Source organism: Passer domesticus, chromosome 10 (genome assembly GCF_036417665.1).
Source record: "Passer domesticus isolate bPasDom1 chromosome 10, bPasDom1.hap1, whole genome shotgun sequence".
In the NCBI taxonomy this organism is placed as follows: domain Eukaryota; kingdom Metazoa; phylum Chordata; class Aves; order Passeriformes; family Passeridae; genus Passer; species Passer domesticus.
Window position 1 is genome coordinate 35,660,131 of NC_087483.1, and position 24,470 is coordinate 35,684,600.

The following is a 24,470-nucleotide window of genomic DNA, read 5'->3' on the forward strand; positions in this document are numbered from 1 at the left end:
GTTTTTTTAAATCTGCAGCCTGCTCTTTTGATGATACACCTACTTAGTGAGCACAGCAGATCCTCATTAAGGGTATCTGGCTTCTACACAATAAGCAACAGAAAGAAGGATAAAAGATGTGTACTTTGCAGGAGAGTGGCAGGATGCAAAAGAAGAGCCAGTGATCTGTGCCCAGTGGAAGATTGCTTCAGAGGCTGAGCAATGAGGGAAAAAAAGAAAATCTCCTCTGAGCTGCTGATTCAAACACAGTCCAATCAGGGGTGACAAAGAGTCATTAGTTGCCCCTGTGCTCTGCACAAGGAGTTTATCACAGCAGTTCAATTCTCCATGGACAATTATCATCATTACTAAGAAAACCCTGCCATTTCTCTGGCTGCTTGAGCAAAGGCAAACAGGAAAGCAAATGCAGACTGAAATCAGACTAACTCCCATCAAAAGGTGACTCTTCCATGACTAAAACCCTTTGATAGGGAAGAATGAAGGAACTTGCATTGCCACTGCCTGTGCTGGATCTCTGCTGTATTCTTCATTAATCCAAGACATCTCTGCAGAGTCATTAAACCACCCCCATTCTAATTATGCACCGATGATTAAGCAGATGTGACACTGAGCGAGGAAAATGTTTGATTAATGATCCAGGTGTCTAACTTTAGAAGATTACATTTAGCAGTGCAAATCTGGGGACAGTCAAGCTCAGAAGAACAGGAGAGCTTTTGATTTCAGCCTGCCTCAGTGATGTTATCCTGTTAGGATTGTTGGCCACCATGTCAGACAGCACAGAACATTTCCCACTGTTCTCTTCCAAACATACATCAACAAACTTGCTGGGCCTTCTGTTCTGTTTTCAGCTTTTTATTATACTTCCTCCATATGAATAGCAATTGCAGTAATTGACTATTTTTAAGTATAACACTCTCTACTTTTTGCTGTGTAAAGAGAAGAGCTCTGCAGGAAAAAAAATACACTTAGGTTTTTATTTTTTTCACCCATAATTACTAAATGTTTTCTTGAATAGTACATATTTTGGATCCGTTTCCCATATTTCTAATTAATAGTAGATATCCAGTGTCTAGAGCTCACTAGGTTTGTGTGAACTGAGGACAAATCAGTTCCATAAAAAGCCCAGAGAAGACCGACTTTGCAAAAAAGAGGCGACACCCGTGGTATGAAGCAGCCTGTCCTTCCCAACCCATCATCAGCTGGCAAGGCTGGGGTGGCATAATGGCCTGAACGGCCTGTCATGCTGGCACCACACTCCCGAGCACAGGCCAGACACTTGCAGCCAGAAGTGTGTGAATTCCTCTGTGGGGAGACTCAAGTCTCGGCATTGAGGCCACGTTCTGCAGGGGGGGATGCCCGAGCAGCTGCTCGTGCTCGAGTCATGGAATGAAGGCACCGCGCAGGCCTGGCACCGGCCTGGCCGGCCAGGCAGGGCTCACACAGCCTTGGGAAAATGGCTAACAGGGAAAGCGCTTCCTAACGCTTCAGGGTTTGTATTTACAGAAATTCACCCCTCCACTGATGCCTCAGGTTTCAGCTTTTGTGTTTTTCAGATTCTGTGCTGCTTTAGTGTGTAGTTCTGAGCTTCATATTAGAGGATGGTGAGCTCTCTTCACAGAGTAGGGAGACAAAACAATTCCTTCTTTAGATGGGGACCAAGGACAAATGTTCCGAATTTCAGGCCCAAGAGCACAAACAACAGTGGACTATAATTGGACAATTAACTCCAATATGCAAATGGACCAGAACTTAACGAAAGTTTGAGACCTTGTGACCAGTTGTCCATTTTGTGACCATTTTGGTTCATCTTGGGTGTAGCCTGGCTGGGCTCTTGTGCTGCCCAAGGTGGATCCATTGAGGACTTCTAATAAACACCTACTTTATTCTTTAGCTCCATCTTGGTCTGCCTTCACAAGGCATCACCACCCAGTTTTAATTGTGTCTGACAGCCTTTTTTGGGCTAAGAGGTCCCCTGAGGCACATCCCAGCACATGGAAGGGTGCAGCTCACAGAAGGGGAGTCTCACACACACACACATTAAAATGTAATTCTCTCCTCCATCCTCTTCCATCTTTACACTGACCTAGGAAATCAGCATCAAATTCTTTCTCCTGAAGTTCTACTCTCCTCTTTCTTGTTTGAGGAGTTAGAAGTAAAGGTCACCTGAGGCTTTATGCTTTGAAAAGAGGAATCTCTATCAGCAAAGGCCAGGAACAGACCAGGAATAAAATCAGCCTTTGCCAAAGTGCGCTGATGAAAATGAATCATCCTTTTGAGTCTGCAGGTGTAAAAGATTTTATTAAATTAAAAGTACAGGGATTAACAATAACAGCCAGCGGTCTGCATGGACTATTTATGAGGAGAGATTGACAAGCCACACAATTATGCTGCAAAACCCTGATAAACGAGAATTACAGGGTGGAATGTAAGTGGTATCCCTGAGAATAACTGCGCCAAGCAAAGCAAAAGAAAATGCAGACTAAAGTATTAAAGTACTTCTTAGCAATTACTGCTAGTCAGAAACCATTCTTGACCCTTTACTGGTCAAGAGGAATAATCCTCAATCATCTACTCTGCCATTAAAGCACAGAGAAACAGCTAAACCAGAGATTAACACATCTTGGCATATTTACTTTCCTTAAAGAAAATGTTCCTATGAATCTTGAACAATGTCCCTCTTTTCTAACAGTGAAAAACTGTCACCATTTAAGCAGCATTCCCACCTTTTATGAAATATTTTTTTCCTGATAGACATCAGGTAGATTCCCCAGGCACATATGTTAAGCACAATCCATCCTTCAGATGGTCTGAACAAAGCCCAACCAACAGCAAATCCTCCAACATCTTGGTTATTGACACATAAAACAACAAATAATTCATTCAGAAATCACTCACTGACAGAGGAATGGATTATATTTTTCATTTATGTGCAATTCAGTCTATGTTATGAGCATATCTCCTCTAACTTTTAGATATTGTACTCTGTCCCTTCTGTAGCAAGAAAAAGATGTTAGCAGACTTCCACCAAGAGAGAAGCGGATAATATATATTACTTACAAAAGTTGTGTTTTCCAGTAATAATGTAGTTGTATTTGTTTCTACATTCAGTTCAACAACATGTCCATTCCTGGTTTTATACACCACTGCTGTATCTGCAATGACAAAGAAATAAGCAGTTAGCAAACACACTGAGAATTTAATAGCTCTGTAGAGAGAACCAGCATGTTAAATTAATTAGAGTATATTTATTACTACACACAAATAAGGCAGAAGTTTTGTTGATTTGCCTCATGAGTTTCAAAATTACCAGGTTATGCCCTACAGAATCCTCCCCTAATTAAATATATCTATGTTTTTGCCATATAGCAAAGTTAAGTTTTGCAAAAAACCAAAAGATTTTGTTGGACATCATATTCACATCTCTTTAGAAGTTATTCCAACGAAACTTCTGTACTGGTCTGTATTTCTGGTGACTGGATGGACAAAGTTATGACTATTTTAAGACAGTCCATATTCTGTGTGATTCATTCTGGGCTGCAGAATACTGAATTTTCTTGAGAACCGAATGTTAGCAAAGGAGGGTTAAAGCGAAGTAGGTCCATTTGCAAAACATTTAAAACACTGTGGGATGAACTTTTGCAACTTTTTCCTTTTTCCACTCACTTGATTTATCATTTCTTGTGAGAAAAAGAATCTGGCATACCTCAAGAAAAAAAAAATCTGAAATTAATTGGGATTTCTATGAAAAACACTTTTAATTTTCTTGTACGGAAACCTGCAAAATTACCAAGGAATACACAATTACTACTTCAGCCTTGAGTTAAAAAAAAAAATTCCAAATTTTCCACTATTTGTTACAATATTGAATAAAGTGCTGATTCTCTCAGATTATTTAAAATCCATGTAAGAGATTTGTACTTAATTAAATGAAACAATTTTATTATAACAATATAAAAAGCATTAAAAAAGTTCTACATTAAGCCTAAAGGAAACACAAAAGAACTTCCCTGATCCTCAGTAATGTCTTAGAAATTAATTAAAAATCCCTCAATTTTATGAAGTGGGAAGTAAACATGACTGGAGAAAAAGGTTATGCTATCATAAAAAAATGCTTTGCTTATTCAGAAAAAATGTAGTTCTATTTTAATTGATTCCACAGCAACTCAAGATATCCAGCACTAGTGAATGTCCTCTGGTATGTTCTGTAAAATTAATGAAGCCTCATTTGAAGAGCTTACTAAGCTATTTTAGGGCCGTGGCTGGGAAGTGGGGTGGGATTGATGGAGTTTAGGACACTATTATTAGAGCTGCTGTTTAGGAAGGCAAACCAGATTGTGGAGTGTGGAATTAACAGCAGCTCCTTTTAAAGAGAATATATTTCAAAAATTCATTTTGAATAAAAAGCAACAGCACTTCATAGACAGTTATTTGGCTTCAGGTTACCAATTACAGAACATGGCTGTTTCTGCAGCTTCCTTTAGGCTATTTTGCATTTATTCTTTTAGGAACCCCAGCACTGGAAATCTCCAATGGCACTGGATCACTGTGCCAAGTATTATAGAAAAAAATGGAATTGTCTGGCTAAAGAGCTGTCCCTAGTTATGACTGAACCATATTATGAGAAATGGCATAAATGACCCAGAGGCACTGAATAGAACCATGCATTTTGACCCCATAGGTGATACTATTGTGCTAAAATCCAAATGAGTACAGAATTTTACTCCTTCTCATTTATGTACTCTCCTACATGTCATTTGCCAACAGGATTTGTAGCACTGTGCCTCATTAACTAATCCTACCAAAACAAATTCACTCAAAAAAAAAATTTTAAATCCCTTAGAATTCCTAAGGGGACCAAAAATAAAATACACAGTCCTAAGGCTCTTCTTGCAAGTCCTTCACAAGGTGTGAAACAACATTTGGAACGGCAAATACTGTAAGAGACATAAATGAAAGCCTTTGTTCTAAAGTTGGAAGAAAATTTAATCAATCAACCAGAACAGAAGACTGAGTCAGACCTCTTGAAAAGCCAGGCTTTACTGGGCAGTAATTATACTTCTCTTTGAACTTGGATTCAGTAGTTGCCTCCTGAAGGGCATAAATCAAATGAATGCTTGCAAAATGCATGGTGGTTTGCAGGTAAAAGATTATACCAAAATCCCATGTAAACACAGAGCATAACAGTCTTCAAAAGTAATCATATTAATTAATACAGAAGTCCCATTCCAATCAATACTCTTTCAGGCTGGATAATGTGATAGTTGATGGTCACACCACATGACGATTTTTTTTCATTGATTACTCAAATATTAACTAAGAGCCAGAAACATACTTTTTTTTTTGGAAGTTTTGTTACCTAGAGTCAGAAACTCTACAAAAGAGAACAATACCTAGTCCTTAGCCTCATCCATTAGTACAGCTGATGGATTTGTTTTGTTTATTATCTTGGTGCCTTCACCACAAGAAGGTTCAGGGACCTCTGACACTTCACAAAGACATTCAGCGAAGTAGAGTCCTTAATTCAAAGAAATTCTCATTTCATTTGAAACAAACAGTATTATCATGTGAAAAGCTCTCAGCTGGGCACAAATTGCAGCCCTGAGGAGCCATATTATTGATCTGAGGACATCACCAGAATAAAAAGCATCCTGTCTGAAGCTAAGGAAAACGTGAGGAAGCCTCTGTAAAAAAGATGCATTATCGAGTCACCAGCCCTGGATGATGCACGGAAAAACAGCCTCGAAAACAACTGAGTGAAAATTTCCTAACTGTAATAGTTCTCAAATTTCTGAAAAGTTTGGAAACTCCAGAGCATTGAATAACTGATTAATTTATTCTGTTTTACTAAAACACAAAGACAGACAACCAAGGGTCTGAATGTAAGTTATCCTGACATCAGTACCAAAGAAAATAATGGCACTATAAATCCAGGATTCTCCCACAAAAATAATGGCTGGCAATATAATTGACACCTAACAGCACTTTACAGAACATAGATCTTGTTAAAAAAAAATTGAAAATGTTATATTTGATAGAGGCAACTCTGCTGAAACTGTGTATTGGGTTTTCATCCAAGATACTTGATTTATTTTATGACATCCAAAGCTTACATTAAACAGAATTAATGGGAAACACATTAGGAGGATTAAAAACAGTATCACTAAAAAAATAAAGAGGTAGACAGGGTTATTATACACAATTATCTTTGGGAAAATTGATTCCGTCTTGATTTTGACCTTATTTCTAAGGCTGACAGAGAAGGAGGCTGCCAAGTGGACACACACCTCTGCAGGACAACTTGATGCTCAACAGGTTCTCTACAACTTATTTAGCTTTCACAAAGAAAGCAACATTTAAAAAAAAAATATTACATGAAAACAAACTCAGACAAAATTCTGGGATTTTCACAGCAGAATAAATTCACCTTAGTCAGCAATGTCCTCTTACAGAATTGTACTAGCTGCAGAACCAACAGTAATTTATTTTATCATAGCAAGGCTAAATGTCCAAATTCTTATGCTATTGTATGTTTTTAAAAGTAAATAACTTCATCATCTGCCCTATCTCTAGGCAAAGAACATGGAATATACGTTCTGCTGAAATGATTAATCCATACATTTTAAATCACAGTTTGGATGTATATAAAATGTTGCCCTCAGTGACAGCACTATTACATAAATACAGCACCATGATAATCTCAAGTATTTTTTAAAATAAAAGCAGTATTTATTATAAATGCCTTCACTAAGACTATTGTTTCTAGTATAGGTTCAACACTGCTAAGGGTTTTGTTTAAGATCAGTGTATGAGTTGGCAGGAAATGCAGCTCTACACTGTGCCTGGCATAATATAAATTGTTCCTGAGAATGTCAAAGTACAGGCAAACTATCATAAAATGAAAAGAAATCAATGTAAAACTTTTCTTACCTGACAAGCAGCTTGACCCCCATCAATTTTGCAATAATTTCTTTACCTTCATTTATAGAATTTACCCCCATTTATTGACTTGACAAGACAATACCACATCCTAAATGCTACAGATTTTCTTTGTAGCACTCACACATGGTATGTTCAAAAAACACAATCCAGGCCCTTGTAAATTCTAATGAAAAATCCTATATTGTTTAGGGGGGAAATGGAGTAACTTCCAGACTTAAGTACATCCCCATCACTGCAAATCAATCCCTGAATTGTTCTAATGCAAGAATTTCGGCCAGGGTCTACATGGCCTTTAATGATTTATCTTTGTGACTGCAGGACATTGAATGATGCTTGTTTATTTGAAGGGTATAAACTCTAGTTTCACATGCCACTGCAATTCAGCAACTCATCTTGCTATTTAAATGACACAGACTGAGTTGAAAGGACACACTACCGCACACTTTCAGACCTCTTGAATTTCAGTCCAGTGTTCTATTCACTTTCACATGAATATTGATCCAACTTTTATTAGTTGGAAGTCTTCCTGTTTTATTGGTGGTATTTTCATCTTTAGACCTGTATGTGACACAAAAAGCTCCAGGTTTCTAATGATATTTATTATTTTTCTGCCATGGAGTAACTCCAAGAGTCTGTGTTGTACTTGGAAAGATCCAACAGCCTCAGGAACAAGTGGGGGCTTCCTTGATGAAGTATGAAAGCAGGAATCCTGCCCTGGATGAATAAGAATTTATGAAAATATAGACCCATCACAGGCTCACTAAAGCCACACGACTCAGAAGATTACTGAATCTGAGCCTCCACTATCCTATGCATATTTCATCTTAGCCAGGCAAGACTTGCATTTCTACCTGTCTATTCCATTCTCACAGGTTTAAACACAGATTTTTCACCTATGAATACACATTGAATTATTCTTTAGCCTCAAATAGTCATCGTGGCAACCCAAACTTATTATAAAACTAAAACCTGCCTAGACTGTAAATCTACATTGCCATCATGTTCCCTGAGATTATTCACATTAATCTCTACAGCTGCTAGCATTGACAAGGAGAAACAGAATTAACAGCATTTCTCTGTATGAAAAAATACCTGATTCTTATTAAATTCACAGCGCAGTTACTGTACATTTTATTTGCCAAAAAAAAGTTTGGAAAAATATTTCCTAGTTTTTTATTAGTTGTTGATAATAAGGCTTATTTCATGGTAACTTGTGTAGATTGAGCAATTTGAATGGGTACAGACCAAGACCAGCTTGCTAGAACCTGGCTCAAAAGTGGTTTAGAATTTACTAATACTGATATAGAATTTACTAATACTGATATTGAATGGTTTGATGAAAAAACTGATTTATAAAGAAGATACACAGACTGCTAATTGCTGGATATTTGCACAGAGCACCGTAAATCAGCCTAAGCTAATTGTCCAAAGGAGATCAGCACTCAGGCAGTTTTGTGCATAGAAACCATTGGGTATTAAGGCAATTTATCAAACAGTCTTGAGAGAGCAAGTAGCTTCTAAAAAGTGAAGGGAAGAGAAGGAAATAATTCAGACAATGCTGAAAATCTGTTCCATAATATCTAGAATAAGGAGGCCTCAGGGTAATCTTCTGAAATTGCTGACAGTGTTAACCTGAAGATTGCTAATGTTGTTTTCCCACTGAAAATATTTACTAAGTTTTGGTTTGTTTAGCTAAAATTCTGCTTTGCAGCACAAACAGCAGCATTAGCAAGTCAGAGTCCTCCTCTTCCTTATATTTTATGTTTTTATGTTTTTTCAAATGTAAACATGCAAGAAGGTTGATACCTTGCAGACAACACACATGTCAATCAGCCTTTGCTGTACACAGCATTATTAGAACTGCAGATGGCATTTCATCAAATTGATTATAGAAAATGTCATGCTAATTAAAATAGAGAATGCTTTCTGATTTAATAAACAGGGGGTGCTAGACAATTCTTTGTCTAATGAAGTGTTTACTAATTAAATAGTCATTTACAAAGATATTAGAGATACAGACGAAATTGCAATATGTTACTAAAGTCACGTGTCAGCTGAGCAAGATTTCCACTGCTCTTCTAAAAGGTCAGGCTGTTAGTAATGCTCTCAAGACAAAAATAATTCTGGACTAGTTTTATAATGCAATGTACTCTTGGAATGTACTCCTCCAGACAATCCTTTAGTATGCAGAAGATTTAGAAGATTTAGAAGATTTCCTATTCAAAATGGCTTGCAAAGTTGTGCACAGAGGCAATTCCTGTTCTTTCTGATCCCTACTTCCTTTTCCCATCTATGTCCAATGCAAATAAGCCAAAAACCAGACAAAGATCTTACGGTACAGCAGCTACAGGAATGGAGGTGGCACAGTGAGAGCAGCACCTTGCCAGGCAAAAATGAATTATCTCTGCCCTTCCTACCTTCTTGAACTTCAGAATGAAGTGTCTAGGCATGGACTGACCTAGAAAATTCAAATTTCAATCCATACTCAATGTATCTTCCTCTTTTCCTAATCTGGTCATTGGTTTGCAAAGCAAGTCAAGCTCAATTCATGCCAATTTTCAGTGGTCCCAGTTACGTTAGCATATTGATGTATGAAAATCTTCAATTCTGCTCAACAGCCAATACTCATTTATGAAATCCATTTCTTCCCTGTCATGCAGCTGCAGAGGATCATGCCTCAGTATCACACTGTCCCCATGCCCACTTCAGACAGAACAGAGGGACCAGATAGCTCCTGAATATTAACAAATCCACTGGGAGATTGATTTACAGGGAAAAAAAGGAAGAAAAGAAAAACAACAGTGAAATATATAGTGCAGTTGAGCAGTCGAGCCAAGTCTCTGGAGTTTGAAAGATAAGGAAAAATTCACTGCAGAGCTGTGGGAGGCAAGAAGAGGATAGTGACCAGCAGCCACAGGTCGTTATGTCTGAGACAAGCTCAGCTGGAAGAACATCACTGTCTGCTGCCTAAGTCACTTCTAGACATTTTGGAAAGATGGAAACACAAGGGAATTACTTCACAAAGGCAACAAAGAAAGAGGCAGATAAACTGAAATGCAGGTGACCAGAGAGAATGCAGCTGAATAAAGCTGGAGCCAGACATGTCCTGCAATCCAGGTGTGCTTTCAGCTCAGTTTTCACAGCAAAACTAAACCATATATTCCTCTGCAATGTACTGCCATGGTAATGGAAAGCTGTTCTAATTTAGAAATTTCCAAGTTTTTCCGAGAAGTTTATCAAGTCACTCACAGCTTAAGCTGTAACTGTTTGATGGCTTTGGTCCTGCTATCCCTGGCACAGAGCAGCAACAGCTTGTGGAAGATATTTCTTCTCCAGTCTTCCTGGATGAACAAATTGTCATGCATTTCTCTTCTGCTGCCCTGGCACTCTGCTTGGCAGTGAGCACAGCACCTTTACATGGATCTGCTCACTCAAAACTTCTCAAATCAAGGCTGCCCCAGCAGGGTCTGTCTCATTTTCTCTTTCAAGAGCACACTCAGAATATCACAGCTACATCTGAGCTTCAGCTTTCCAAAATCACAATCTGAAAGCAAGATGTTGACATTGTTTAAGGAGTTGTCTATCAGTTAAAAAAAAAGTTGAAAGAAAATAAGAGTTGTGCCACAATTATTCTCCTAGAAGAAGAATTAAAAGTCTCTCTCATTTTAGAACACAACTGGTCAAAGCACTACAAAAAAAAAGAAAAAAAAAAAAAAAGAAAAAAAGGAAAATAAAAAGAAAAAAAGAAAGAAAATGCAGCATAAATGGGAGTGTGCCAGGATAAATGGGAGGCAATTATCTAACCCAAAGAGCAATGGAACCAAAGTTGATGGACTAAAGCACAAAATGTGACTGTTTCTACCATTCCTCCCCACGCCTTCCCCATCCCACTATTCATAATGCAGAAATCTCCATCTGTATCTCTGTCATTACTAGGAGGAAAATGTCAGGGATATTCATTCCGCCCCTTAGAGCAAAGCACTAAACATGATTTCATTGTGTTAAAAGCTAGGATAATAGACTTCAGTCTATTAGTCCATTCCAATTTGTTTGAGATGCAATTAACAGTAAATCACCACCAAAATAAAGGGAGGGGAAGTGGCTGAATTCATGGCAGAGCCTTCCTTCCAGGCCACATCACACATGTGCTTGAACAGCACACAACTTTGGGTACCTACACTTTTCTTTAGCCACTCTCTATGTTCAAAAAAGAAACAGAAACAGAGAGAGAACATTCAAATTAGACAAAACGCTAAAAAAATTTAAAGACAATGAGTGGTGAAATTTCTAACAACACTTTGGTTTTCGCAGCCCACATTACACAGTGATGGTGAAACATCAAACATTGGTATTTTGCCAGCTCCAAAATTCAGACAAAACTCCTCAGTTTTCCCAACTGCTTGGGAACATTTTTTCTCTCCTGCATTGCACCAAGGGCCATTACTGAGCCAGCTTGGCAATGGGCTCAGACAGCTGTTGTCCAAATAGCGAACATGTCCCTGGACTACTGAGAAAATTAGCGAACAAATTCTCCATTTTGGTCACACATCCCATTCCAGCCCCTTCCCCAGAGGGATAATAAAGTGCCACAGTAGAGCAGCACTTCTCTGGCAGCCTTGGGAGCTGACCTTTCTGCTGAGCCAAGGCAGATGGAACAGGGACAGCTCCGCTCTGGAGCCGGCAGCGTGGCCCGGGCCGGATTTCACACAGACTGCTGAACTGGCAAGGCTACACTCTGGAGAGGACAGTGATCTCAATGAAGGGAGATTTATATGCTTCTCTACTCCTACATAATTGCAAATCTCAAATATAACAGTATTTCAGCTTGCAATAGGAATGTGAACTCCCTAAGCCTTCCAAACAATCACTCCTGAGGGCTCACTGTCGTCCCTACTTCTGCAGTGCTCCAGATGCCACTGGCATTTCCTAGAAAAGCCCAACAAGTGAGAAAATTAAAATTCAGTGGCTATGCATATATCCCAGTAAAAGGCCAGTCTCTAGAGCAGCTGTAGGGCTGCAGTTTTCTCACTCCCTTTAGCCCCCATGAGGGTTTCTCAGCAGGCTGAGTCAGGCAGAGCTGGTGGCTCAGTGCCCAGCACCACGCTCAGACAGTGGAAACAGCACAGCTCTGATACCCACGTGGCCCTAGGGCTGTCCTGAACAAGCTCGACTCCAGCTCCTGGGAGGCTGGCACACCCAGCAAAGCACATCCAGGGCAAACAGGGTCATGGAGCAGGATTTCCAGGTGTACACTGACAATGCTGATTTTTTTTTTGTTTTATTTTATACTACCGAAGGACAAATAAAGAATTTTATTATAAAAGTAAACAAGGGCATGCAACTTTCTGTTCACAATTGTTTAACTTGCTTCTTCCAAATTTTATTCTGATTTATGAGAAGAAGATGTTGATTAAATGAAGATCATTAGCATGGAACAATTATCATGCACCCAGTAATATATAAATCACACCAATGGCACTGTTTTGCAATTTTATTTATATCTTTTTAGGAACCTTAAATACTTGTCTATATTAAATTGTTTCTACTGATCAGTCATCTGTACTTTGAATAGAAAATAGAGATTCAAGAGTCACATGTGCCATTAAGAATTTTTGCCCAGAAATATTAAATTCTGTGTATCTAAATTCAGCTCATAAAATGAAAGCAATTTAGGTGTTGTTCTCACATGTGTTCATTACCTACCATACTACTAAAATTCTTGGGAAATAACCATGCCAGGTAATTGGAAAATTAAATGGTGAGTGTGTAGGTATCTAATCAGCATAGATATGGAAACACAGATTTGGCACCAGCATTTGAAAACACTGGCAGAATTTCCTTTGGCTTTCATTCATTTTGGATGCCATCACATCTGTACATGTAATTCCACTGCTCTGCTGGAGAGTGGGGACTTGGACAGGCGGTGCCAGTGACTGCAGGATCACCAGGACAGTGCCTGGCTGCACCCAACAGGTCCTGCCCTGCCTGGCACACTCTGGGCAAGCTCTGGAAGAGCAGGGAGCAGCTCTGGAGAGCAAACGACCCAGGAAAGCGTCCTATCCTCAGGACCCAAACAGAAAACTCAGGTGTAAGCTCAAACTCACACAAACAAGCCTTCTGATCAAAACACATCAGCATTAAGCTTGTCATAGTGGCCTGGAAAGGTTTCTGATTGCATTTTGGAGCACTCGCCAACAGATTTTATTTGGCTCAAAGATGAAGTCTCAGTTCCAAAAGGAAAGAGACACAAGCAATTAAGTCTCTATCTTAACATTATCATCATGTGGTTCACTTTGCTTCTTTCAAAATTACAAAGGTGACACATTGGTAAGGGACATTTTCTGCAGCTTATCTCTACAATTAATTTAAAATAAAATGTAGCTGAATGGGAATATTACAAGAAGAGAAAATCAAGGAGAGGTTGAACAATGGAATTCTTGGCAAGCCAGCAACTGTTCTGTAGCAGCATGAATATTTAGTGGCAATTAGACAGCATTCCCAACAAATGGAGGAGCACAGGCCTCCTCCAGGTGTGATGTGCAAGTGAAACAGTAGACCTATTCTCCATGCTTTAGTCATACATGAGTTTCAAAGAATAAATATTTAAATTACGTTTCCAAATTTATCCTAATAATTATCCCATAGAATTACACCTCTTACCTGCTTCTGATCAGAGAATTCAAGCAATTCAGCTTTTATTGTCTTTTGAATGAGGCTCTCCTTTCAGATTAACATTATTTTTCATTTTATTGATTTCTAGTTTTCCGTAAGCAGAAGTGTAATTTTTTCAGTGAAACACTAACTTCATTAATAAGTCCACACTTGCTCAATAACTGCTTTAGACATATAGAAAATATTCTGTTCAAAGTTTAACAAACCCATCTGATTTCTTTTATTTTTATACCATAAAAAACGAGAAAAGTAACCGGAAGGCTTGAATAAAATAGAGTGCCAGAGCTGAAAAATATATAGCTGGTGCTCATAATTAGCAATTATTAACTGGATCTAGATTAAGCACCATTACATTGTGAGGAAAGCCTCAATAGGAAGATTCTTGCATTCTTTCCTCTACTCTATTACCAAGGATATAAAGGCAAGCAAGAAGGGCTGATCCAAATACATTAGCAGGAACAAAATTTGTTTTGGTGTAACTTTGCTTTTGGCAGAACATCCATCTTTTCACATCTAAAAATTTTGTTTTGGAAGAATATTAAACATCTTTCTAAATGAAGGATTTTAAATCTGTTTACACTTACTCATTTTTATCATCTTTAGCAAATATTTTCCTGGTGGTGAAATTGTCAAACAGATTTTTTTATTTTCATTTTTCATGCAATTAAAACCCACAAACCCTTCATGCACCTAATTGAAACACAGACAGAAATGCTCCCAGATTTCCCAATTGCAGATCACTTTTAGTAGTTCTAAGGACAAACTTATTCTAGCTTACAGGTTGAAATTTAAGTCATTACAAGGAAGCCACTAAGTAGTTCAACATACTCATATGAAGTATATGAATTTGCTATTGTCTTCCAAATTATATATTCCAAGTACACAGAGGCTGGAATGTCAGAACTGATGGAAGCAGAATAGATTGCACTCATTTTATGCAGTACATTTAGAGATTTCAGGGCCAAAAGAGCTCATTATGTACTTCTATCCTGAATTCTTTTGGAGCCAAGATTACAGGAATTTGACCTGCAATTCTGGCACCAGGCCTGTAATTTCCTGTTGGGTTTTCCTTTATAAAGAGCATGCAGCCTTGTTTTAAACACTTAAGTGCAGAATCCACCATAGCTCTTGATACTATGAGCTGACAAACTGAGAAAACAAATCCTACTAGCATGCAATTAACACCTTACTTAAAGACCTTTCACTATATTAATGCCTGGGGGAATTAGCAATAAAAGAAACCCATTTAATTCTACAGTGTAATGTGAAGCACACTAAGGAGATGGCAGAAATTGGAGCCTATTCTGCTCTGTTCTGTAGAGTGCCCACTTCAACTGTCTGAATCCAGTTTATGCCACTGAAACAATTCACTGTTAGGGTAAAAACAAGGTTGTGTGATACAGTGATGTATCCAAAAACCAACTACTCAATTTCTGTTACATAATTTAATTAAGATGTGCATATAAACTTCTACACTCCATATAAAATCACACATATCCAATCTGCACAGAGCAGAAACATTCCTTTTTCTGCTGTGGCATCTTCCCTGAATGTGAAACTCAACAGGAAGTGACAGCATTACTGTTTCTGTAACACTTACTTTCATCTTAGACAAAAAAAAGAGCAGCATTTTATCAGCTTTCAACACACAGCCCTGAACAGGAAACAGAGGTATTCCACCTTTTTTCTCCAAGAAAAGAACCCAGAATTGGAGTTTCCCAGGAAGGAAATTACTTCCTAGGAAGAAAATAGCTACTACATTTAAGGATAGATGTCTTGTTTCAAGCAGATGCCAAGAACTCCTGGCCTGATACCAATGACTCCAAGAAAGACTTTTCACATTCCTTACTCAGCAGCAGGGCAGAGGAAGAAAAGCTTCCAAGCCCCCTGGAGTGAAACAGCACAATGAGTCTGTGCTCAGTGATGAGGGCATGCTTGGCAAGTTTGGTTTTGGGAGATGAGAAGAGAGGGAAGTGTTTTAATTATCACTTTAAAAAAAAAAAAAGAAAAAAAAAAGAAAAAAAAGAAAAATATAGTAACTCTTGGCAGGAGCAGATTACTTATTCTATATAGCAAGGAAAGCAGCTGGCAGAAAAATGTAACTTTCAAAATATTTGAAACTCATTGCTGACAAAGTTTGGCACAGCTTGGACCTGGCACTTCCTTCAGGACTTAATCACTGTTCTCCTTCCCTCTAGGAGAAATATTGGGAGCATACAACATATAGAGCAAAAAATATATTAATTTTTAGTAAATAAGCAATATCTACAGGAGTACCTATGACACATAATTTTATTTTCATCTATGAAAAGACAAAAAGCTGTCACTCATGCTTCTGCAGTCTTATAGCCAGTTAAACACTCTTCTTCTGAGACACCAAAAGGCAATGGAAATAAAGCATAATGTGATAAACAATCCGCATCCTTATTTTTTCTAACCTGATTTTTGTCCTTTTTTAAGGCTAAAAAATCTTGGAAATCTTTCATCACAGAATTATTTTTCCAATTTCTGGGTTTCCAGGTACTACTTCGAATCAGCATCTGAGGTTCTATTGCATTCATTTTTCACTTATAAAACAGACACTCGAGGGGGGATAAACAGTTCAATGCCAGCACACCCTAACCTAGTTAAATGCTAAAGTGATGTGGCATCTAACTCTATATGACATTTTTTTTTACATATTTCATCAGAAAATGTTCATGCACCAATTATAAATGCAATTAAAAAGTCCTACAAATATTTAACAAATTGTAAATATTAGCTACATTGTGTAGCCCACATCAGGATTTCTTATAACCTTGTGTAATATAATATTCACCCTTTTTAAGAGCATACTCATCCCATTATCAGTTCTGCTACCTGTCTGATAAGTGCACACTGAATTATTCAATATGTCCAATTAAAATCAATCATGTCATATAATGTGATTATTCATCCCACACCGAGAGAATAGAATCAATTCCAGAATTTCACACACAGCTTATTTAAAAAAAAAATACAGTTCACATAGCAAAAAATGTGAAGTAAACTCTTCTAAGTAGCAATCAAGAAATGCAGTGCCTATTAAAGTCCTGAGTTTCATGCCAAAATAAGAAGAGGACAGGGTGATGTCCAGCAATGTGAGACCAAGCAGCAGCTGAGACGTGAGGCTGAGCAGATGCACAGAGAGAGAAGGATGAGAGTCCTGTGCCTGGGAAGGGCTCATGTCTCAGACCAGATCTGATCCTGCTCCCCTGGCACAGCACCAATCACTTCATCTAGATCATTAATTCATTTAGATTTACTTGTGCACCAGAGATGTTGGCCAAAGATATTGGATATAAGATTTAATATATAAATAATCAATATAATTGACAACATGCATCCGCAAGTGCAAAACTAGTAATTTTCCCCCCTTTATTAAATAGGTTTTTCTTTCATAATTAGACTTTAATGAATGCTTCTCATAAATGTCAAATGAAACATTTGAATAGTAAGTCAGTTTTGAGAAAATGTTAAAATATTTTAAAGCCTAATACATTGAGGCAACTTCTGACTGCTAAGTCATAGAAGCAAAACCCCGAGAGCAAACCCCAACAGTGACAAGGGCACTGCTTTCAACATCACTTACACTGTATCACATCCAGAGTGTTTTGCCTGTCACCCAGAGCAACTTCAGCTGTAAAAGCATCCTGCCTGGCTTTGTATCCTTTGAGTTCAAAAAGATTTTGAGCAGCTTCAGCACAGAACCAGTTTATAATACTTGATTCTGAAATTGCTCACAGTGCCACTGGCAGTGATGGAGGTGCACTCTGATGCCTTCATTAGAGGGCAGCAAAAATTGTGGTGGCCAGGAGAATTCCAAACAGTCATATTTTCCATGTGGACAGAAAATAAAATGGACAGTATTTCTAGTTCAGTTATTATGGTAGGTTTATTTATGCCCCTGCGTCCTTGCATTGGTGAAATACTGTATCAAAGATTGAAATGATGTGTGCAAAACACTTCAGCTGTGGGAGTCATTCCTGCCCAGGCAAGGGGCACTAGAAAAGGGATTCTGCTTTATATTTCATGGGAGAAATTGCTGTCAAGTCTAGAAGAGTGCATAGAAACACAAGTTTCTAGTTTTTCTTCTGCATTTCTGCAGTAAGAGATGACCTTTCCAATAGCCCTAGGTTCCATCTACCAGAAAGATAAAGCATTTATTATTTATTAGTCAAACCCTTGGATTACTGCTCTTCCTTTTCTTTTTCTCTTTTTTTTTTTTTTAATTCTTTTGGAGTTTTTTAAACAGGCTTAATTCTATTTACATCCAATTTTCTCCAGCTGAACTGAATGCTGGAAGATAAATAGGTAACACTTATGGGGCTGGTTTGCCTAATGACAGGTCTAGAGTAAATCATAGTCAGAGACCAGAAACAATGATACTGAAGAGTAAAGCAACTATTAAAGTCACCAAAGCTGACCTCTTGCACATCATATTGGAAAACTAAACTATCAAAAAGCCAAAAATTCTTCTAAATGCAGCAACAAGACATAAATATGCCAAATAGAGCATAACTTAAAAGAACATGTTTAACAGCAATAAAGATGTACATAAGTACACCCCAGTACCTCCTTAATACTACAAAGGTATTTATAGATTCAAGTTTTCTTCAGAGAAGATTGTCTGAACTCATTACAAAAAAACACAAGAACTCATAAATAAAAATTTTAATCAGAGTTTGGTAGATATAAGAATAAAGGAAGAATTTAAGTTTTTAATTTCTCTCTGAAACTTAAAGCTAGAAGAAAATTAACTACAATCAAATGGGGGAAAAAAACCCCAACCAAACAAAACAACAAACCAAAAACACACACAAAAATCCCAACCAAAACAAACAACTCAAACCAAAATCCTGTTTTTTGATATTCCACATTCAAACAAAGAATCAGTAGATGTTATTGGTCATATTATACAGCCATGAGATAGAAGGAGAGAAGGACACTCAGTGCACAAAATGCATTTCTAAATGTTCTCCATCTTGGTGGGAAGCATTTTCTATAAGAAGCAATAGATAAATTCTCTTAACTGATATGAAGATAGAAAAGATGTGGGGACAATGCTTGTGGCATTGCTTGTGGCAGAACCAGAATGAATATTTATGATGTAGATCAAAAAAATCTTAAAAATTTGTATTTACTCGCTTATACAGACATGCCAAAATTCTTTCAGGTCGTTCATCAGTGAATTCTTAAATTAATCTTTCCCTGTCAGAGGAAATGACGAAAACTAAGAAAGACTATTCTCACTATGGACATATAAGAGCTCAGCAACTGGTGATTCCTGTAACACAGAGAGACACACAAACCCAAAATATTCCCATAAAATCTAACAGTTAGATTTTGCATTCAGTCAACATTAACAGTTATTGCTATTCATGAAGGACCTGTGCAGGTAATGTTTGAGTGTTACAGGAAATTCACAGCAAATAAAAGGCACTGAAGTAAAAAGTCAGTTCACTGGATTTCAAAAGCAAACTCATACAAACATTTCCCAGTTGCTTCAAATCTACAGCAGACAAAATGAGCTGATAAACCTCTCTTCCTCATCCTGCTATTTTTCAATAGATGGAGAAGATCTCTGAGTGGCTGCCCTGGACATTCCTCAGGAGTGACTCTGGAACAGAGCTCAGCAAGCCCCTGGTGGGGACGGAGGTGTCAGAGGCTGAATGCAAAACCAAGGACTTCATCATGAGCCCACTGCAGGGGCTGGCTGCACAGGGACAGCAGCTCTGCCTGGAGCATGGCTAAACAGGGAGCAGAGCTGTCCCTCCAAGCATGGAGCAGCCACTCTGACAGAAATGAAGTGCCAAATTATCAAAAGCAGGGCTTTTCAATTTCCCAGCACAGGGAATGATTGGCATCTGACTCCATTGATCCAGAATGCTGAGCAAGTGCTTTATTAAAACTGTATTATATTGCATTATATTATACTATATTAAAGAGATACTATACTATACTAAATTACATACTAAAGAAAACTCATGACTGTCTCCCGACAGTCAGGACACAGTGATTGGTTAATTAATATAAACAACCATCACCAGAACCCAACTACTAAATCCCTTCAGGTAAACAAATTCCTTCCTAACACATTCTACCTGTGGAAAAACAACAGGAGCAGCAAACAGAGATAAGAATTGTTTTCTCTTCTTCTCTCTGTGCTTCTCCAGGAAAAAACCTGGCAGAGAGAATTATCTCTCTCTCTCTCTCTGTTCAAAGAATATGAATGCCACACCAAATGACATAAAGGTGCCGCCTCTGTGCCACTCTGGCTACAACATGAAAGTGTGAATTTCCTGCAGAAGCAACAGCACATCGGTGGCGTGACTTTCACCACTCGTGTGACTTTCAACACTGGCTTTTTGTCATCTTGCAAGGACTTCAACCTCATTATATTCTAGGTGCAGCACTTTATATGGTGCTACATGTAATACCTCCACTGTAATTTTGCCTTTTAAAGCATCATACTAACCAATTTCATATGTGGTACCACCATGCAGACTTCCCATGAAATAAGGCCATTTGGAAGGTTTTAATAAGCCATTATCAATTGGTGTCTAGTTTATAACTGTGCACAGTATTTCTTAGCACAGATTACCCCAGTACTGATGTGAGGTAGTAGCACAGGCTGTAATTATTAAAGTAAAAGACAAGGGACTTTGAGATTAAACTGGCTTTGAAACAAAATACTACAGCCAGCTTAACTAAGCACCCAAATCAACAACACCTGCAGGGAACAGTGGCAGTCCAAGAGAGAAAATGAGTTCTCACAGCTTAAAATTCAGCTTCAGAACTCTGAAATATCTGAATCCTTCCAGTGATACAGAGAATTGAGTCCTACTCTCTGCAGATTGTATTCTGATATTGCCTATCAGTCACATGCCAGCCTGTGATATTTCTTTTAATGGGAAAAAGTACATTTTATAGCATATATAACATTAGCACTTCTTCCACAAATTTGAAATACAGTGATCTTAGCACTCAGCATAACAGAAGCAGAGCCACTATAAATACATTAAAATCCTGATTTTTATTTTAATGATGACCTATTTTTAACTTTTTTTTTTTTAAATGGAGAGAGGAAACACCTGACTTTTCCCTAGACATGTTGTGCTGACTGAAGATTCCTGCACCTTCAACTTCTATCAGTATTAACCGATATTGCAGAAAGGTTGCAGAGAGAAGTCCGAAAAAGCTGGTCAAAATAAGAGGCATGTAATAAATTGCACAGATCTACAGTTAGAAGTTTTAATTAATTCCCCTAAAGGATTACTTTTTAGTCCCAAAAGAGAAATTACCTCAGCGTCAGAAGCTAGAGGCTCCTTGGAACTGGGTGAACCACACTAAGAGTTTGATCATTAGGAGAGTTAAGCATTTTGGAGAAAGGGAAAAGAATAATAAAATCTCTTAGATCATCTTTTGAAAATAGAGCTCAAGCTGTGTGCTTCAGCTGGAAATGTTTTACCACTATGCCTTTTGACATAACAGATGGCACTGTCACCCCAGTAAGCACAAAATCAGGTTCAAATAACCTGACTGGCAATCACAACGGCTGGAAGCCAAGTTGTAGGAGGTAGGATCTGACTGACCTTACAGATAACCTGTCCCTGTCTTAACCTTTGTGTGGGTTGTCCCAGCTTTTCAGACTGATTGAACTGAAAAGACTGAAAAGAGGTCTGCCACATCTCTAAAAAGTATCAGAAACACTACAACATAGAAAAGAACTTTGTTTTCTTTCCTGTTCCATGAATTGCTCCTAAAACACTTTGTGATTCATACCTTAACATTTGTTCAAAATAAGTTAAAGCCTCATTTACCTCAAAGTTTCCCCATTCAACAAAAGTCCTTAAGCATCTGACCCACAATCAGCATTTTTACATAAATGCACACATTTCCCTCTCTCTTTCTTCAGTTCCGTTGCTATAGCAAAACAGTCAGTTTTTTAGCTGAAAATGAGCAAGCTTCATACTGATATCAGAAAGGACAAAAAACAATCACTTCAGCAGCCATAGCAGCCAAACCGTGCTTTAATTACATGAAACTCTTGAAAAAGAACTGAGAACTGCTATTAGGTCTGGGATCAATCAGTCCTGTGAAAGAAGGGCTTCCAGACAGGCTCCAGTCACACAGGTGCTGGAGCAATCCTACTTCTCCCTCTAATTGCCTCAATTTTATTGAAGATGAAAACGTTACCTCATAGAGATGGCAACTCTGTGCATACAGTGAATGCAGAAATGCAATTTATATTCTTCTTTGGAGATGCCCTAAAAAAATCCTATAATGAAATCTAATATTAATTTTAGGATAAAATCAATGCATTTCCACAGATGCCATAAGTAAATATAGTATTGTATATACATTTGATACTAACAACCTTCTCTTAGAGGGATTTCTATAGGTGAATATATTCCCTTTCTAATTTGAATGATTAAAAGCCTCTTGCTTCAGTGACATGCACCCCCACAAGCCCCAACTGGGCAAGCAGCAGAGAACTAAGAGCCACTCTTTTCTCACTACTGTTGCAGGCTAGAAACAATTAAAACTATCAGTAGGAATTAATTATTGTTTAGATTTTTTTCCATTCCCTCCCTGAGGATGCAAAGGTCTGCAGGTCGCTTGTACTCTCCTCTTCCTTTACAGATAAATCAAATTGATTGATTTGTCTTGATATGGGGTAGAAAAATCTTGGCCACAAAGTAGAGAAAACCTTGGCCACAAAGTAGAGAAAATCTTGGCCACAAAGGAGAGAAAACCTCCCCAGTAGAACAATCCATTTTATTCATTAGTTTGTTGGGGTTTTTCTTGCTTTACAAACGTATAATTTCCAGCAGCAAGAAGTCAGATTGAATACAAAAATTATCTGACCTGTGCTACAAAAAGATGACTCATCTGACTAACACCAACAGATCTTGGTTGTTTTATGTTTTTTATTAAATGTATATTTGAAAAGAGCAGTATTCCTGAGAAATCTCTCTTACCACCAGAGATTTTATAAGAAATGTAAAGAAACGTATAATTATACCTGCTGGGCTGTGTATTTTTCACAAGATGAGTTGCTGTAGAATCAAACTGCCTGTAAGTACCATTCAAGTGTTTTTTCAGAGTGCTTCTTTGTCACACACACCCCCTGTCCACGAGCAGGGCTCGGGATGTCCTTGTGATCTACAGTTCCTCTGCCTCCCATGGAAAGTAGCAGTCATAGCTCTTCTTTCATCAGGGGAAAGAGGAGGACCTCTTCTCTGAATTGAGAGGTTTTGATAATTCTAGTGTTTATCTTTTCCTTAAATCCATCTAGGATTCCTTTTTTCCCCCCCCTCATTTTACCTCATTTCCTTTAGAAGGGGATTTATGAGGAGAAGCCCCACTGCTTACTGTGACATCAAGCACCAAGTGTTTGCATTGGGGTTCCAAAGTAACTAATTTTTTTTTCTTCCTTTTATTCCTACAGCAATACTTTCAGACTTTCAAACTATTAAAGATTTAAAAGTCCCAAGAAAACTATTAGAAGCCCACATTTGAATGTTAATGAATCAGCATTAGCTGGTGCATCTCCAAATGTTAAGAGTATGTTATTCACATGTAGGAAAACAAGTTTCTGGTTGTATTAAGCAGTATTTTTTAATACAATCTCCTGAAAAATAAGTAAAAATTAGAGCACACTTTGCTGAGCAAACCTCAGGAGCAGTTGAAGGCCATCCTATCCATGGGTTCAGTTATTGGGGTGCCTCAGCTCCCAGTGTCTGCAAACATGGCACAAAGTACATGATCAAGCAGAAACCATAACACACATCCTCTTCCTTCCCCACACCACTTTGCCCCTTTCCATACCATACCTCCTGATGTGTGAAAAAAGCAAACATAAAAATGTAACTTTTCTGATCTGTGCTTCCTTACAAAGCAATGGAAAAAACCCTACCTATTACAGGTAGAATGAAACCCACAGAAACATCCTGGGAAGTTATAAAATACGATTCAGTGATCTGCAAAGACGAAAAAGAAGTCTCTTAAATATAGCTTCATGAATGATTCACAAGGCCCAGAACTCCCTCTATTTCCAGCAGTGATCTCAAGCCAGTTTAATATTTCTAGGTAAATAATTCATGTTACTTTTGTTTCTAGCAATAACGCATTCTCAAAAACACTGGCTGCACAGTATGCTCTGCTCCTTCCCTGGATTTTCAGGCTGTGCTGCCTGAAAGTACATCACTTAATTCCACTTCCAGGAGTGATCATCACCTGGGTTGGAGTATGAATAAAGAAGAATGAATAATGACCAAGGTTTCAGGCATAGCTTCAGCTGTGATATATTAAAATGGCCGTGAACATGGAAAAGTAAAGTTGGTATCTGTACATTAGATACAGAATCGCCACAAATGATGGAGTACTTCTGAGAGCAGGCAGAAGTGAGAACTGAATGCTCAGTATTTCCAAGGACAGTCCCATGATAAAGACTGTCAAAGATTTGGAAGGGCATTTGAGTTAAAAATGGTCTCCTAATACAGACTTAGCTCTGTAAGGAGCTAAGGATAAAGTCTGCAAGCAGTACTGCTCTTTGACTCAAAAATTGTCCTTATATATGCCACTTTCTGCCACAGGGAAGGCAATTATGTTACAAAGATTATTATTTAGCATGTTTTTGCTATCATACTGGAAAAGATCTTCCTATATAGGGTAATATAGAGCTGTTGCATCCTAAAGCACACTACAGCTGTCACAGAACTGTAAACATTACAAGCTTACCCCTATTAAAACAGCCAATTTTGGGACCTTACAAAGGTAGCATCGCTTCACGCGTGGATTCTTTCGAACAATTGTCCCGCACAGCTTCATCTACC

The 24,470-nt window shown here is 38.1% G+C and overlaps 1 protein-coding gene and 1 long non-coding RNA gene across 7 annotated transcripts in view; one reads left to right on the forward strand and one right to left on the reverse strand.

The window, feature by feature from the left end:
* Positions 1–24,470, reverse strand: part of DPP10 (dipeptidyl peptidase like 10) — a 430,530-nt gene that overhangs the window by 122,311 nt on the left and 283,749 nt on the right. For 4 of the 6 annotated variants that reach the window (XM_064435154.1, XM_064435153.1, XM_064435156.1 and 1 more), the window contains one exon: positions 3,058–3,152. In XM_064435154.1, the coding sequence (XP_064291224.1) occupies positions 3,058–3,152 (95 nt within the window). Of the gene's footprint in view, positions 1–3,057; positions 3,153–23,551; positions 23,616–24,375; positions 24,466–24,470 lie in introns of all 6 variants that reach the window. The other 2 variants (XM_064435155.1, XM_064435157.1) reach the window with 2 other exon arrangements.
* Positions 1,373–10,707, forward strand: LOC135309188 (uncharacterized). Its single transcript, XR_010369488.1, has 2 exons — positions 1,373–1,489; positions 9,600–10,707. It is a non-coding gene; the product is annotated as an uncharacterized LOC135309188 (long non-coding RNA).